The 16,675-nt window shown below is 43.5% G+C and overlaps 1 protein-coding gene across 1 annotated transcript in view; it reads right to left on the bottom strand.

The window, feature by feature from the left end:
* LOC147733916 (differentially expressed in FDCP 6 homolog) overlaps positions 1–16,675 on the bottom strand; it is a 276,207-nt gene that overhangs the window by 38,423 nt on the left and 221,109 nt on the right. The window contains exons 9-10 of the mRNA XM_086952810.1: positions 16,230–16,396; positions 3,749–3,947 (exon numbers count right to left, since the gene is read on the bottom strand). Coding sequence (XP_086808936.1) covers positions 3,749–3,947; positions 16,230–16,396 — 366 coding nt within the window. The remainder of the gene's footprint in view (positions 1–3,748; positions 3,948–16,229; positions 16,397–16,675) is intronic.

Raw genomic sequence — 16,675 nt, 5'->3', positions numbered from 1 at the left:
GAGTAAGTGGCTGAGTCAGTGGCTGCATGGGTTATAAAATGTGTATGTGATGGGCTGAATGGGAGAGTGTGTATGTGTATGGCTATAGCGGTGAGTGACTGGATGTGTTGGTGGTATATGGGTGAGTAACTGGGTATGTGAAAGGTAGTATAGGTGAGTGATGGGGTATGTGAGTGACTGAATGTGAGAGTGGCTGTATGGGTGAGTGTGTGCTTGTGTCAATGACTGTATAGGTGAGTGTGTATGTGTTAGTATCTGTATAAGTAAGTGAGAGAGTGTGTGTGTGTGTGTGTGTGTGTGTGTGTAACTGTATGAGTAAGTGGCGGTGTGACTGAGTGAATAGGTGTGTGAGTAACTCTATGGCTGTCTGACTCAGTGCAGGAGTGGATGTAGGGGTATATCAATGGATACGCTAGTGGGTGTATTAATCAGTGAGTGTATGAGTGTCTGTATGGGTGGGTGAGTGGATGTGAGTGTTGATCTATTAATCAGGGAGTAGCTGTGAAAGTACTGGTATGGGTTTGAGAATGGTAGTGTGGAAGTTAGAGTGGGTGTATGAAAAGTTATATGGTGATATGAGAAGGTGCTTAATGGATTTTGTGGATGATGTCATCAGTAATGTCAATGACCATGCCATGAGTGATGTAATATGTGAGGTCACAGGCAGCGCATTGCAGGGGCCAGAGTTATATTGCTAACTATAATGGCGAAAATTTCTCTGGTTTTGTATGAGTAAAATCTGACCCTAACTATAATGTCCTTGTAACCTTTTGTTTGATTGATGCCACGGATCCAATAAAAAAAAAAAAAGAACCTGCCAGTCTCTCACCTTTTAGACATACCACTTCTCCCCCCTAGGGGGTGGGTGGGGAAGCCCAGGGCCCTGAGGGGTTGTTGCAGTTATATGTTTGGGGGGATGGGGAGCATAGCCTTTAAGAGGCCCAGCAACCCCATCTCTCAGGTCAGTACTTTTTTGATAGGGAGAGGGCGTATAAGAGGCCTTGAAGACAAATTAAGGGGCGGGAGTAAGCCTACTTGCTGACCCTCTATGAGGCCCGAGGACCCCATACCCTGGGGCTGTATTTAATTGGAGGGGAGGGGGCATGCAGCCATCCACTTCAAGCCAGTGTAGGGACCCAGGGCTAGTGTTTTTACAGGAGGGGGCATTGGACCCCTCCCCCACAAGCCTAGACAGCCCCTGGGATCCAGTCTCCCCCCCCTGGCATAGCATGGTACAGGGACGCCATCCCCTAGAATACACAGATTCCTGTAGCAGGAGAGTGAGTGCATAAACTGCCTGCACGCTCCTGGGCAGAGAACACAACTCTGCTCCCGCCCATGAGTGAGCAGAAAAAGGAGCTGCTCTTGCCTGGGTCAGAGCTAAGTCATTTAGCCAGCTCCTGCCAAGCACCACAATGGGTGCTGGGTGGGGAGGCGGAGGAGTTTGAGGGGGCCTATGGGGCTACCCTCACAGCACCCACATTTAGCTACATGTCGGTTTGCCGGGTAGACACCAGGGATTTATTCAAACAATTTTATGCTAATCACTTTTATTAAACATTGCAATGTGTGAAGTTATTTGATATACATTCTATTACAATTATTGCTTACTTCTTGTAGACGATAGGACTGATTTATAAAGTTTAATAGGCTGACCCCTTGTTATAGTCAATAGGCCCAGTTTTTATATTAAGGCTTTGTGACCAAAGTTAATAGGGCTGTCTTATAATGACACCCATTATATTGTGATAAACAAATGGGAGAGGTAGGACTGGTTGTGGCCCGTCCTTGTCCCTTGGTAAATGTTAGAAAACAACTAGGACAGACCTGTCTAGCCGTTTGTCCGACACTGCAGTGTCCAGCACCGTAAGGGATTGTTAGAAGAACCCTCACACACAACCTAGTTGGTGTCATGCTTCATCATCTGGTTCCCAGCTGAGTAGCCGAATGCTACTCAGCTGTGCTGCGACACCTGATTACAGTGGAGCTGGAGTTTTTTAAGTGAAAGTGTGATGAAGTGGTGTATTAAAAATACCTCTGGGTCTCTACCTGATGATTTACTTTATTCCCAGTGGTCCAGGGTATAATAAAAACGAGTGGATAATTAAAGGACACTTAACTGAGACTCAATTATCAGCTAGGTCGACATGTTTCAGCCCATGTAAAACAATTGTGGGGGTTTCTTCAGGACCTTACTCAAAGTGAATTAAAAATGTAGTGTAGGTGAAAAAGTGAAAAGTGAGTGGCAAAAGGTAATTACGCCACATGTATACGCATTTTTCATAGCCCACGCGCGAAGGTGGGCTAACTTATGCTGTGCGGACTGACCATGATTCGCGTCCACCTTTGGTAATTTACCTGTAAAGGAATTTAAACAAGACAATACGACATTTAACATATAAATTCCAAAATAATCATTCATTAGCGGTATGGTGGTGATTTTTAAAGAACACGCAGTGTCTTTCAGACGTGTTAAACCACTCATTCACAAGTCATGCATGACATAAACAATTGTATGCGAGGAAAAACATGCTTGTGACAGGGCTAGACATAGCGCTTCCATCGTGGTTCATTACGTGGTTCCTATGGTGCTTAAAAAATGTGTGAAGGCCACATCATACCTGGCCTGGTATTGCCAAATTACGAAACCGTGTGTTATTAAATGATGAAGCGTCACATGTGAAATAGCTCTATCGATATATTTTATGAGGAGCGCGGCCCAAAATTAATCTAGTGGGCCGGTGAGTTTCATTGATCCTATTGTGGGAAGAAGGTATATTTACGTTGGTTCCGGAAATACAACGTAAATTTGGTCCCGGGTGCGGGATGCCCTTAACTTTACTATCTCCTGTAGACTAGGGCTGCATGCCTTCCAAAACCTGATGCACTAATCAGGACTGGAAATCATGCGTACAGAAAAGCGTAAACCTGATCCAAAACACACTGATGATCACTGTAGATTATAGTTTAAGTGGTATGACCGAATCTAGCAATATATCCCAGTGCTACAGCAGGCCAATTCTGCACCATCTGGAGCCTAAACAGCACAAAAATTCAGCTGGCCAATATAGCATCCCACTGTCTACAGCTGTCAATAGAAAAACCTGTACCAATAACTAGGGCACTGAGAGGATAGTCAAGATAAGGTGGTTCACTTAAGTTCTCTGGAACTTGAAGATTCAGATACCAACACATTTCTGTGCTAACTTAATACTTAGGTTGAGAGTTTGCACGCCTTTTGTGGGGAGTTAAATTAAGTAGCCTATGTTCAAGAGTTGCATAAATCAAATGTTTCCTGAATTAATGAATCAATAGTAAAGGAATATCACACTGGAAAAAAACCGGAAAATCACTCTATACAATTGATTACTCCAAATGTCATCATTGGCTAACCTGGAAAGTACGTTTTAACACCATCAAGATACGCAGGAAGTGATGTCACAAGTTTAGTATAGTGAATCATGATTACTTTTTGATCCTCCTCAGTATCAAGATGATGTGCACGCTTTCCAGCATTGTGTATTTTTAAAAATGTATATTTATAAATGCCCTTCCTTTTATGTGATATTTATGGCTTATTTTGGTGCATACTACTTTATTTTTGTATGTTTTAATTCTAAATTAGGTTGAGATGGAGAAAACAAAAAGACTCCAAGGGGGTCCACACTGTCCATAAACATTTCTATTTCAGCCAAGGAGAGTCCAAGGATGGAGGATAAACACACAAATGGTCCCAACATTGTCTTACTTCCAGGCCTTCGCTGTTCTTCTCCCGAGACCTTTGCAGCGCAGTCAGTTCATAGCGGGCTTGCTCCAAAGCCTGACTCTTCACTAACATTTCTTGCTTTAGCTCATTTTTTTCCTCCTCTGTTTTCTGGATAAGCCGGTCTTGCTCCTCCTTCAACCGCTGTAAGTTGTTTAACTTCTGCTCTTCCTCGTCAAGGAGTCTGAAAGCAATGGATCACAGAAAAAAACACATGTATTTAGAATTAACAGCAGTTTACTTTGAGCAGTGTGCATTATTTGGAGACCACAAGCAATGAGACCACTTCTTTCCCATTATATTTTCTCTGACTGTGAAGGTGGATGTATCCACATCCTTGAAAGGTAAAACAAAGCCCCAATATACTAATGTTCAAATACTCATGTGTATCTATGTGCCCATTACAAATATTAAGGTTCATGAGGCCATAGCTAGCTCAGAAGACACTTATTTTCTAAATTTAAAGTTGTTCAAAATTTCTGCTAAATACCTTATTGGTGGTGTTTCAATGTTATCGGTCCAGTACAAGTGAAAGAGAAAATAGAAGTTTACACTTCTTCATTTGAATTTCCCTGGGACCGACACAGAAGACGGGGACAAAACTTTAAGAACGTAACAGGTGTGGCTGCTGCAGAGTTAAACACCACAGAAGGTGGGGAAGTGGGCAAGACACTGGTACATTTGGTCAATTTACCAAAAAAAGTTCTCTCTGGGCAAACTAGATTGACCAAAAGATGCATATTTACTTGCCAAGCCTAACTAACAGACTGATTAAGAAAGGTAATCAGGGAAAATGTCCCATTGAGATAACTGGATAAAATGGAAACAACTATAAGTGTCAAAAGAGCTGTTCAATAAGGATAAAATCACACTATTGGCTAAAACATGATTGCAAGCAAGAAAATAGTCATTGCACACCTTAGTTGTGTATAGATGATTAAAAGAAAACATTTTGAAAGGGAGTAGGTGAGATAAAAGGCTGAAGACTGCCATACTTACCACCCCAGATAACTCAACTCAAGCCGGAGAAAGCTATCACAGTCATCTCCCCACCCAAAGTATCTGCAGTTCGTTGTCAACTTAGAGTGTGAAGTGTTTGAACCAGCTGGAGGTGGCTGAACCCCAGTGCTAATCGCCTGTGCCTGGTTTGGGCCTTAGAATCCAGTTTCCAACTGCAGAGTGAACTACAGAATTATGCAAGGTTGTATAATGTTGCTGCCTGGTGGAGATGATACTTGAGGTATATGGAAATGTTTTCGGCATTTGAAAATAACTGCAGAGAAATCTTAAACCCTGCAGTGGTTAACAAAATGTCCACTTCCCTTACCTATGCTGTTACTTTACTCTAGGAGAGATTCACTGGGGAGGCTAAAAGACTACAAGAACAAGTCGTGTCTGGGAAGGACACAGCTGCTTCATCTTACAGGCCAAACTGCCTTCTGGTCGTTATAGTGATCCTGCTGACCCTGAGAGAGAGGATTGTACCTTTTCATGATTGTTAGAGTTCGAATGTACCTGGAAAGCTAATATCAGCTGTAATGTGGTCACTGCAATTGAACTTCGCCTGCTGCACAATTTATTTCCAAAGCGAATATTATTTCTAAAAGACTTCCAAGTTAAACTTTGTAGGAAATTGGCAAGTAGGAGGACTAGTGACAGAAACAGTTATTGGAGGTGTCATAGTTCTATTTTTAACTTATCGCCCGAGTGGGACAATGTTCATGCCACACTTGTTCACTGGCAAACGTTCACGACAAGAGGCACACTTAGAGTAGTTGAAATTCCATTGTCCGCTTCCTTCTTCCGTGGAGTGCCTCTCTGGTGCTTTTCTGGCAGGTGTGTTAGAATGTCATTGAAATGAGGAGAACACTGTGCTGTAGGCACAATGAAGCCTGCTTCTGCAGCAAGACCTCATCAGCTGTTCCCAGAGGTTTGCTTGGGAAACCTTCAGTTAGGCGTTCGCCATAGCTAGGACAACTAATACCACCACCAACAAACAGCCCTGATGTCTCCACTGTTCTCATCCAGTTAGATCCTCTTCTTACTCAGACATGTGAATATACAAACTCTTGCAGCAGAATCAAACTATGCATTCTTAAATGAAATAGTAAAAGTCAATTAAATAAACACTGGAACAAGCGTTACATACATTTTGGCAATACTGTCAAACTAAATGGTGTAAAGAATACAAGACTGTCTTCCACGAAGTGTATGCCATTTCTGATGCATGAAGTAATACAAAGGACATGCATGACATAGGCTGTCATGGGACCAGCCTGGCCAGCAATCCCTCAGATGATAGCAAAATTCACCAGGAGGTGAAGAAGTCTATTCCACCTCAGTGGGGGTAGGGGGTTCGCTAAAAGGTTGTATTGCCTGATCCAGTAAACTGGCACTCAAAAATGTATACCCATATTATGAAACTTTGGTTACAGTAAGGGCCAGATGTATAAACATTAGGACTAGCGATTACCTAATTGTGATAATCTCCGAATAGTAAATATGAAACTGGTATTCCTAAAGCACGAATTGAGTGTATTCCCAAATAACAATTTCAAGTAGGTCGCACATCTACCTACCACATGAATATCAGTGAGGTAGGTTGAAATCTGCGACCATTAGGAATTGCAGCCATCACAGGGATGGTGGCCTGCTGGGATCAACAGGCCACCATGTCTGTGACTGCTATTTAATAAAGTCTGTTTTTTTTGTGCAGACAGGTTTCATTTTTAGGTGTCACCTGCACACAGCGCATGCGCTGTTCTTGTGAAGTCTATTGTTTTTAATGCAAACTTAAGAGGGGCTTACATCTCGCACCCTCTCTTACCTGGCTTTTCATTGGTTCCTGTGTGTGCCACTTAATTTTCCTCCATTTCTTTTGTAGCATATTTTCCTGCATTTAACAATGCTTGTTCCTTGTCGTCTTCTCTCATAAGTTTCCTGTAGCCGAAATACTGTTAACATCCACATTGGTGGAGCTATTTTTCATAAAGTTTTGCCTCTTTTTGCTTTTTCATCTTGCAGCAGATTTATATAGCAACTTATCATCCGGAGAAAGTGATTTGCCCAGAATAACAGGATGTTGCACCACGAGACTCGAAGTGGGATCCTCAGCTCTCAAGTCAGCAGCTCTGGCTGCTGCGCCACATCCTCTCCATTCCTGTGTTAACAGCACAGTATTCAGTTCTTAGGCGAAACATATGACTTCCCAATGGTGGTTTAACAGCAGGAAGGAGTACATTGGACCACTGCCTTCTCTGAAAAAATAAATATTTTTAACATTCTCAAAGGGGAAGGAGTCCCACTGGGACCACTTCCTATTTGTGAATGGGTTACCACCACTTTTAAACTGGTGTTAAAGTATTACTGTTTTGCAACCAGAATTCAGTTACAAAACACTAATACATACCATACCAATCTGTATTTAGAAAGGACAACCTAAACATGCTCCTTCCAAATACTGAATCGCAACTGAAAACTGCAATTCGGTAGCAAGTTTACCGAATCATATGCTGCTTTTTGTACATTTGAAAAAGCATTTTTGCTGTTGCAAAACTGTCCGATTTGGCAAATCGTGGCGTTTGTGACTGCAAATTTTTTTTATACATCTGGCCCCAAATCTATAACTAAAAAAAAATAAGGTGATTAAGAAGCGGATAGTACTAAAAAACATACTGAGTGAGACAGTTGCACATTCTTTTCAAATTTGGTTAGGACTAATTATTGTTTCAACAAATGATAATAATATGGAGTTGCCCTCCTCTAAAGTGTGTGATGAGGAGCAGCGGATGAGTGACTGGGGAAGAAGGAAACTGGAAGCGAACAGACAGGCAGAGAGCACGGAAGGTATGAGCTCCCATGGAATGCTAGAACACAAAAGAATAGTTTCCTGATGTCAGCAGTGGTCGGCCAAACAAAATAATAGCTGGAGGAGCTGTGATGGCTGGGGCTAAGAGAAGCATCTCTACTCGCTTGGTTTTAACTGGAGTCAAGTCCCAGAGAGAGGGGTGGGGGTAGCGCGTGGCCGGGGGGGGTGGTGGGGGGGGGGGGGGGTCCGAAGTGCACCCCGCCCCCCAGTACCAACATATCAGAAGTGAGGAATGATGCAGAATAAACACACCATAAAAGTGAAATCCAGGGGTGGCGGCCTGCTGGGACCTGCAAAGAACTACACTGCACATATACCAAAGCCACGCTCAGGTACATGCAGTAGGTCTGGGGGTGGACACTTATGGGACCGGACCATGGGCTGAGCTGAGTACAAGGTGCAATCACCCCCGCGGGGTGATGGAGTTAACATATTTGGTATTGTAGGGAATGGATGCTTTCTTTTTTTTCATTGGAAGTCATAAATCACACAGCCAGCCCATGCAAAGGGCAATGAGGGCTTCTCCTGGGATCAAGAAATATACTTTGTTTGTACACCCATTAATTCCATAGGGATCTGTCAGCATTACTGGAAACGTGACCCACCCAGTAGCACACATTGACTGAACTAGACGTCAAGGAGCTGTGTGGGGGACTACTAGCTCCACAATCCAGCAACATGTAGATGAGGTGGCAAGTCTCGCCCCAAGTCTCGCGCTAGAAAGTGACTGCCCGCTGCACGTGCCAGGCACCAAAGGTGGGCCCATCTTGAACTGGAAGATGCTGGGCTGGATCATCTCCCTTAGTTTTGGGGCCAAGTAGGTGATAATTTACTCTCATGGCTAGAAAGGGATGGAAACTGTCCGAAACTCTGTTTGTTGCATAGATTCCTTTGTGGCACCGATAGTCCATTATTTGCCTGAGTGGGAAGCTCCAAACTTTTGATGTCTCCCAGTGGAGACTATTAGACAAGCTGCTGTGCTCTTACAATAAAAGACATCCTATTATTGTTGCTGCAAATTGTAACCTGATGATCGAGCACATAAGTATTAAATTGGGTTTGACCAAAGATGAGCATATTTCCTGCGGAATCTCTTAGCCAGCTGCCACTCCCGGGAAAACCATGAGTTGATCTGTACTCCAAAAAGCTCATGTAGGTGTTACTCATGCAATACATGCATGCAATGCGCCTCAACATTTCGGCAAGGAAATTATTGAAATAACAGTCTACATCCTACTGGATATTAGGGAGTGGATAGCAATGAGGGACATGGAAGTTCTCCCCAGAAAAGAAAGTGGACATTACCCCTTGTCCACCTCATCCTATTGCAAATGCTTGGACAATAACTAATAATCACAGGACTGTAAAGTGGAGTGCTATTTGTACTTCGTTTGAGGTTATCGCGAGGATTTATGATCTTGTATCAACCCAAATGGGACTTATCTTTAAGAATCACGACCATCCAATCCTCATTTTAGAGAGCCATAAAACTTTCTTTTTAACTCTTAGAGAGTTTTTCCGTAAAGGATTCAAGCCAGAAAAAAGTACCCTGATAATCCAGAATGGTACAATCCCACATATAGGGCAGTTAAGTCATCGTTTTTGTTTGTAATCCAGCTTAGAGATAGGGCAAAAATAGTTGTAACCAGGTTTACATTTAAGAAATTGTACGGTCTTCTAAAATGGAAGAGGGTCAAGGAGTTTGGGTGGATCTATAAGAAGCGGCTAACCAGAATTATACTAAAATTGTATGGAATGTAGTTAGCCCTGGTGGCTGTCATACTGCTACAAGCCCTGAGGTGTACATCCAACCCAGTGACTGGATGGCTCACTTCAAAGCATTTTATTCTGCACCATTATTGAATCCTCCTTCAGCAGAACCACTGATCAGCAGCAGCCCCCGGCCTTTAGGCTCTGTCGATCAACCCACCACTTTTTCAGGTCTCGCTACCGATGCAGCGCTATGCGCTGCTTGCGTAAGCGAGACATCTAGTCACCGGGTAGCTAGCGAAGTGGGACAGGAGAGGTGCACGAGGTTGCCAAAGACATTGGAGACAATGGCTGTGACCGCACGCTTTAGGAGACATGGGCTGTGAACGCGCACGTCGCTTCTCGCGCTCCCCCACGCTTTCAATTTCGCAAGCGAGTGTGCGAGCCGCAGACCACGCCGGTATTGCAGAGGTTGGCTCAGTGTTTGCTACTTAACTCACTGTTTTTTCTCTGAACGTTTTTACGGTGCCTTCATGACTACACTGCCAGCACATGGCGGCAGCATTATTTTTTCCAGTCGCAGCCTTGCGTCAATGTTTATTGTGCAGCAGAAAAAAAGAGGGAAGCAGCAGAGTTCACATACCTCTGATAGGCTTGTTTAAAAACAGCACTGTGCCTGCCACCGCTCCCGCTTCCCCAGCGCCACACGTCTGATCGGCTTCACCAGTCTACTTTAATTTTTATATTTAATTTCCACCATGTGGCTGCATATTTTCAACAGCACTGCACCGGTTGCAATGACGCCACGCGGCTTCTATAATATCCATTTATTTGTTCCTACCCTGGAGCGGCAGGTTCCTAGAGCCCATATAGCTCTTTTTAACAGCAGCACCGCGCACACTTCACCAATGCCACGCGTCTTCTTAAAAATGTTGTTTACTAAAAAACAACTCAGTCCCGTGTGATGTCATCGGGCAGAGCCGGGTTTGAAGTTGTTGTGGTTGTGGGGTGATGGTGCTGTTTGGCAGACCCTGCTGACGGTAGGCTGGTAGTTTCAGATGGGTGGCGACCCGGTGCAGGACGAATTCACCGTTCCAGGGTCAAGGGATGAGTCGCTGGAGTGCCAAAGACCGAGGCTCTCAGGACCGGGAAGATCGCTCTGCAGTCACAGCACTGCCGAAACCATGGGAAGCATGCAAGAGAGCTCCCTGTGATGTTCTGTGGGATGGAACAGGCAGCCCGGCTGGGGCAGACCAGCCGGAGGGGCTGCGGACAGAGCTGCAGAAAGCAGGTAAGGGCTTCTCGGCAATAAAGCCCCTTGTGCATTGCATACCTTACCGTCTGCAGACACACAGCTTTGCCACTGTTAGTTATATCATCTTTACCACCCTGCACACTCCTTCGCTCTGCCACATTTGGTTGTACCCCCATACAAACCTGCGCACACCCAGCTCTGCCCCCCTTAGTTGTACCCTTATCGCCCTGCTGTGCCACCCCTTGTTCACTGCCAGTCCCTAAGCATTCCTGAAATGGTCCCTTCCCTCTGATGTCTGAAGCCCTAATCCCTCCACTCCGAGTGGACACTAGGCCCTGCTGCCTACAGTCCTATCCCCTTACATCCTTGTGCACAACTAACCTTTACCGATATGTGTACACCTGGATTTGCAATCAATGCACACCCGGCTCTGCCACCCTTAGTTCAACCCTCTTACTGCCCTGTGCAAACACGGATCTGCAGTCTATAGTTTAAGCCCCTCTCCCGCTTGTGAATTCCCAGCTCCACACTCTTCCTTGACTACTCCTCTGCCTGTGCTCTCTCAGCTCCGCAGTCTGTAGCCTTTGATTTCGTTCCTGTGCACTTTTGGCTCCGCATACTGTAGCCTTAACCCCTCCCCTGCCTGTGCACACCTGGCTCGACACTCTATAGCCTTGCACTTTAACCCTGAAAACACAAAAACACAAAAACACACACACACACCTTTGCGTCCATAGTTTGAACCACTTACTCCCTCCACCCACTCGGCTTTGCTGTTCCAGCCTCTTACCTTCCTTCGCACCCTGGGCACTTCCGCTGCGTCCAATCATAAAGAGTTTCCTCCCTCTGGGCACCTGGCTCCTAGCCCACCAACCCTAACAGTACACTACCCTCTCTACTCTACCCGTCCCAATCGTGTTCTCTCGTCTGTGCCAGCACTTTTTTTTATGTGTGGTTAGTAAAAGTATAAGCTCTACAATGAGCCTTGTGTAAAATTGAAATGAAGGGGACTTATATAATGGTCACAGCTTAACCAGGGAATACCGAGCACCCCTCCCTCCCTGACCATCTCCCTACACCAGACAGGTAATAAAAACGTGCAGTGGTTGCAGTTAGGGTGGCCCCCTGAACAAAGCATGTACCTCCTGTCGTACATTGCTTAGGTTCTAATCACGTGGTACAAATTGGACACTGTGTACAGTATGCCTGCATGTGTTTAAAGAGTACCCGATACACAGGGATACTGCAAACAGTGAACTGCATGCCTGTCTGGCTACAATGAGCATATAATACAAATATGGGATTTGTGTTTGGAGTTGGAAAAATTGCATAGCTTTTGCTTTCTGGGTCTGGATTACAGATGAGGCAGTATTTACAGTAAGACTGCTTGCCTGTCTTTATTTAGCCCGTGATGCTGAAACTGCAGTATATACAGTTACTGCGTCTACTTGGGGTGCACCAAGCCACCTCATTCGCATAGTGTTCTTTACCATCAGAATGTGTGTGGAGAGAGAGAGAGAGAGAGAGAGAGAGAGAGAGAGAGAGAGAGAGAGAGAGAAAGAGAAAGAGTGAGAGAGAAAGAGAGAGGGAGAGAGAGAAACAGAGAGAGAGAAAGAGAGAGAGAGAGAAAGAGAGAGAAAGAGAGTGAGAGAGAAAGAGAGAGGGAGAGAGAGAAACAGAGAGAGAAAGAGAGTGAGAGAGAAAGAGAGAAAGAGAGAGAGAAAGAGAGAGAGAAAGAGAGAGAGAAAGAGAGAGAGAGAAAGAGAGAGAAAGAGGGAGAGAGAAAGAGAGTGAGAGGGAGAGGGAGAGAGAGACTACATGCAGCACCAGTATCTATGTACACTTTGCAGACGATACCAAAAATGTGGTGTTCGCAGATGGTCAACATATTCTGAGATGAAACAATAATGCATTTTCTGCAATTTGTGTTTCTGCTTATGAGTGGAGTTTGAGTAGTTCTGTGTTTACAATCTGTAGGTTTCTTTACAGAAAAGGGGCATGTTGTGTAAGTACTTTTGTGTAGTTCAGTCCTCCCATTTGTATGGGCCTAAAGTGATTTTCAAATCTGGACGTCCTGGTCAGTTCTGGGATTCTCTTCGATCCGAGTTCTTATGATCTATTGACACTGTGTTTGGGTGAGCAAGATGGCGATGATATCAAAAATAAAAAAGCATTTACAATGCAATAGCTCTCGCAGAAACTAGAGTTTAAGCTATTGGCTTTGTAAATTACAATGCCTTTTATTTATGTTTATAAAAAGAAAACAAACATGAAAAACATTGTTATTTCTAATGGCTGCCTTTTTTTCTACAATACAGATGTTTATTCATTACATTATTAAAACCCAGTTACTAAAGCAAGGTGCCGTTTTCTGTAACAGCTGTTACTTTTAGCACTGCGACGTCTTAAACATTGGAAGATAGTGCTATATAAAAGTAGAATAAATAATGCACCACGGACGCTTTTAAAAACAAATAGATAAAAAACAATGCCATTTACAATACCAACAAATTTAAACTTTGCTAATGCGAGACCTATTGCATTGCAAATGCTTGTTCTTACAAGAGACTGAAAAAGCTGTTAACTCTCAGAGGCAGGGGGAAGCCCATTGTTTGGATTAGATCAATAGTGAACTATTTCACATCCTAAAAATATTGGTGCCAAACATTAATGCTATTTTTAACACTATTCACCATGTGCTCCAATTCCTCAAATGTGGAAGCAAGCTGAGATTGTATCTGTTTTTAAGAATGGGAGGTTGAAATATTCTGGCAAGTTAGTGCTCCATAAATCTTCTGGATAATCCTTAAAATATGGTTTTGTAAACTACTTGATAAACGATAAGATTGGGTCACTGACAACAATGGTTTAACTCATTGTTGAGCAGGATTTAGAGCAAGAACAAGGACTGTAAACCAGGCCTTTTGTATCTTCATGACCAAGTGGAAGGTGGAGCACATCAATGGAGGGGGATTTGTATGTTGCCTTCGTTGATCACAGAGCCACCTTGGACTTGGTCCCTAGGACAGATTATGGGAGGTATTAACTACCACATAAGTATCCCTAGACCTCTTAAAAGGTAATAATTTGTCTTCATGAAGACAACTATGCTCCGGTCAGATGTCGCCCTATCAATGAACACACTATTATTTCTACTTTTTATTAATGGTTTCTGAATGATTGTGAGATTGACTCCTCAACACTAGTCGACCAAAAGGCACCAGCTCTACTTTCTGCTGATGATAGGTCTGTTATTCTAGGTTTCTGCATATATCACTACAAAGGTTTTCTTTGTTTTGTGCTACAAACAGGCTAGAAGAGATCAATGACCCGTTTTTTTTTTTATAGCTTTTAACCGATGGAAGAATTTTAGAGGGAGCATCAGATTGGGAGAGAATATCTTTCAGAGGGTTAAACAATTGGATTTTGGAATTCGATTATTGGATTCTAACTTTTGGGGGTTTGAAATTATCAAAAGCTTCATTTAAGTTAAGTATGGGGTTTCTGCCAACTCAGTTATCTCTTATCAGATTTCTCTCAAATTAGAAATATACAATTCTCAAGATGCTAGTGCTGCCTTATACGGTGCAGAAGTATGGGGTTATTGTGATGTGGCAATGCTAGGGGTTGAGGGAAATAATCTTAGAGTGCTCCTGAATCTAGGGCAATGTACACCATGGCTACCACGGACTAGATCTCAGTGTGTAGCCCATTGTAGGACTTGTAAGACAAATGGCCGTATTGGGTTTGTATTTGGAGAATTGAAGAGCATGCTCAAATCAAGACACTTAGTGACATTCTAAGTCAATCCATGGCTCATATGATTTTCCTGGTGAGACATGTTAGGAGTTGTCTGACTGACCTGAATTTGAATGAATATTGGCACACCCCTCTTTGGTCCGGTCATTATTAGCCATCATGGTGAAGGAGAGGTTCAGGGGATTGACACGGAGCAAACTATATCATCTGCATCTCTTAGCAGTCAGATGCATGTTTTTATACTCCATAAAAATGTAGTTATTTACAAGGGGTTTTTAATTACATCCATCCCCCATTTTCAAGAACGCTATCTGAAATTTAGGCATGGAGTTCTTCCTTTAACAACTAAGACATTCTCTCAGTTACTTGAATCTATAGGTCGGAATTATGCCCTTTATGCTATAGCACAGAAGAATCCAAAGAACATTACTGTTTGTCTCAATTGCGTAATGAAAACCCAGAGCAAGATGGATTGTGCCCTAATGCCACTCTCAGATTATAAAATGCAATAGAATATGTAAAACTGCCACTGTTTTAGCATCGTTTTTGCTGCTTCTTAATTCTTCCATGCTGCATGGCTCATAAGACTGAAAAATCGGAGTTGGAATAACAACACATTTCAATCAATCAATCAATCAGGGGTTTTAGAGCATACTTCTCACCCGTGAGGATCTCAAGGCGCTGGGGAAGGGGGTGCGAGCAGCTCTGTTGGTCATTCAAAGAGCCAGGTCTTGAGGTCTCTTCTGAACTGGTGCAGTGTCTGGCTTGGTTGAATGCAAGAGGGGAGTTTATTCCAAGTCTTTGCTGTGAGGTAGGAGAAGGATCTGCTACCTGCTCTGCCCCTGTGGATGCGAGGGACCGTGGCTAGGGCGTGTTCGTCAGAGAGGAGGTTTCTCTTAGGGGCGTGGAAGGAGAGTCGTTTGTAGAGGTATTGGGTTCCGGTGTTATGGAGGGCCTTGTAGGCATGTGTGAGCAGTTTGTGGGTTATTCTTTTTTCGATGGGGAAACAGTGGATGGTGCAGAGGTGTTGGTTGATGTGGTAATGTCGTGGAATAGTGAGGATAAGTCTGGCTCTGCCGTTCAGGACGGTCTGGAGTTTGTGGAGGAGTTCTTTTGTTAATTGCGGCTTAGAGAGCATTTCCTTAGTTCAGTCTGCTGGTGATAACTGCGTGGGCGATGGCCTTCCTGGAGTCGGGGGTGGGGGGTCCATTTGAAGGTCTTGAGAAGCATGCAGAAGGTGTTGAAGCATGTGTAATGACACTGCGTGTATCTGGAAGTTTATGGTGAGTAAAGAGCTAAGGCTGCGTGCATGGTCCGTTGGAGTGGGCTGGGTTTCCGAGGGCGGGAGGGCCTTCAGGTGTTGTCCCAATGCGGACAGGGTGGAGCTGAGGATGAGGACTTCTGTTTTCTCTGAGTTGAGCTTCGGGCAGCTGTTCCTCATCCAGGCAGTGACACCTTTCATCCCTTCTTGGAAATTGCGCCTGGTGATGTCGGGTTCCTTGGCAAGAAGGAGGATGATATCTGAATCATAATTACAGTTTTGTATAAAGTTTTAATTGCTTGAATTTCAAAACTAATGGTTTTATTATTTTAAGCTTTTGTATTAACTTGTTTGTATTTTTTGATGGATTTTATTATGCGATCTCACAAAATAGATTAGACTGCAAAAAAATTATGCCTCAGAAGTAGGACAGAAGAGGAAGGAACGCCACTGAGATAGACAAGAAAGGCATCTGATAATAAGCAAGGAGTGATAAGTCCCTTTATGCACTGTACTATGGACAACCTGTCTTTGAGAATTTAGATTTTCACTTCGTATTATTATAATAGGATCTTCTCTGTAATAGGAATGAAAAAATGCAAATGTGAACTACCTTGCCTGTGCCACTCGCATCTTCTCTTCTTCCAATCTTGCTTGGATTTCTGTCTGTAAAGCCATTTCAATATGCTGTGTCATTGCTTCCAACTCCAAGATCTTTTGTCTCTGTTGCTCTGCAACTTCCTCCTTCTTTGCCATCTCAGACTGCATTGTCAACTGAGCCTGGAGATAGATGGGGTAAGACAATATTTAAGTCAGTGATTGTTTATACTTCTCTGCACTTCTCTAAGGATAGTATCACAATGTAGTTTGAGAGTCAGTGAACTTAAGACTTTAGTATCAAAAATCTAGAGTGAATAACCTCTTTTACAAAGGTGTGAACAAAACCGCATCTTAACAAAACTGCATGGGTCGTTTGCTGCCTGACTTGCTGCAAAGGATGCTATGGAGAGGATTAAAAGCCAAAGCACTGTTGTACTGTTGAAATGAAACAGTGTTTCC

The sequence above is a fragment of the Lissotriton vulgaris genome, chromosome 1_2, assembly GCF_964263255.1.
Source record: "Lissotriton vulgaris chromosome 1_2, aLisVul1.2, whole genome shotgun sequence".
In the NCBI taxonomy this organism is placed as follows: Eukaryota; Metazoa; Chordata; class Amphibia; order Caudata; family Salamandridae; genus Lissotriton; species Lissotriton vulgaris.
Note: the sequence above shows the minus strand (reverse complement) of the source record. Positions and strands in the feature narration are given on the sequence as shown.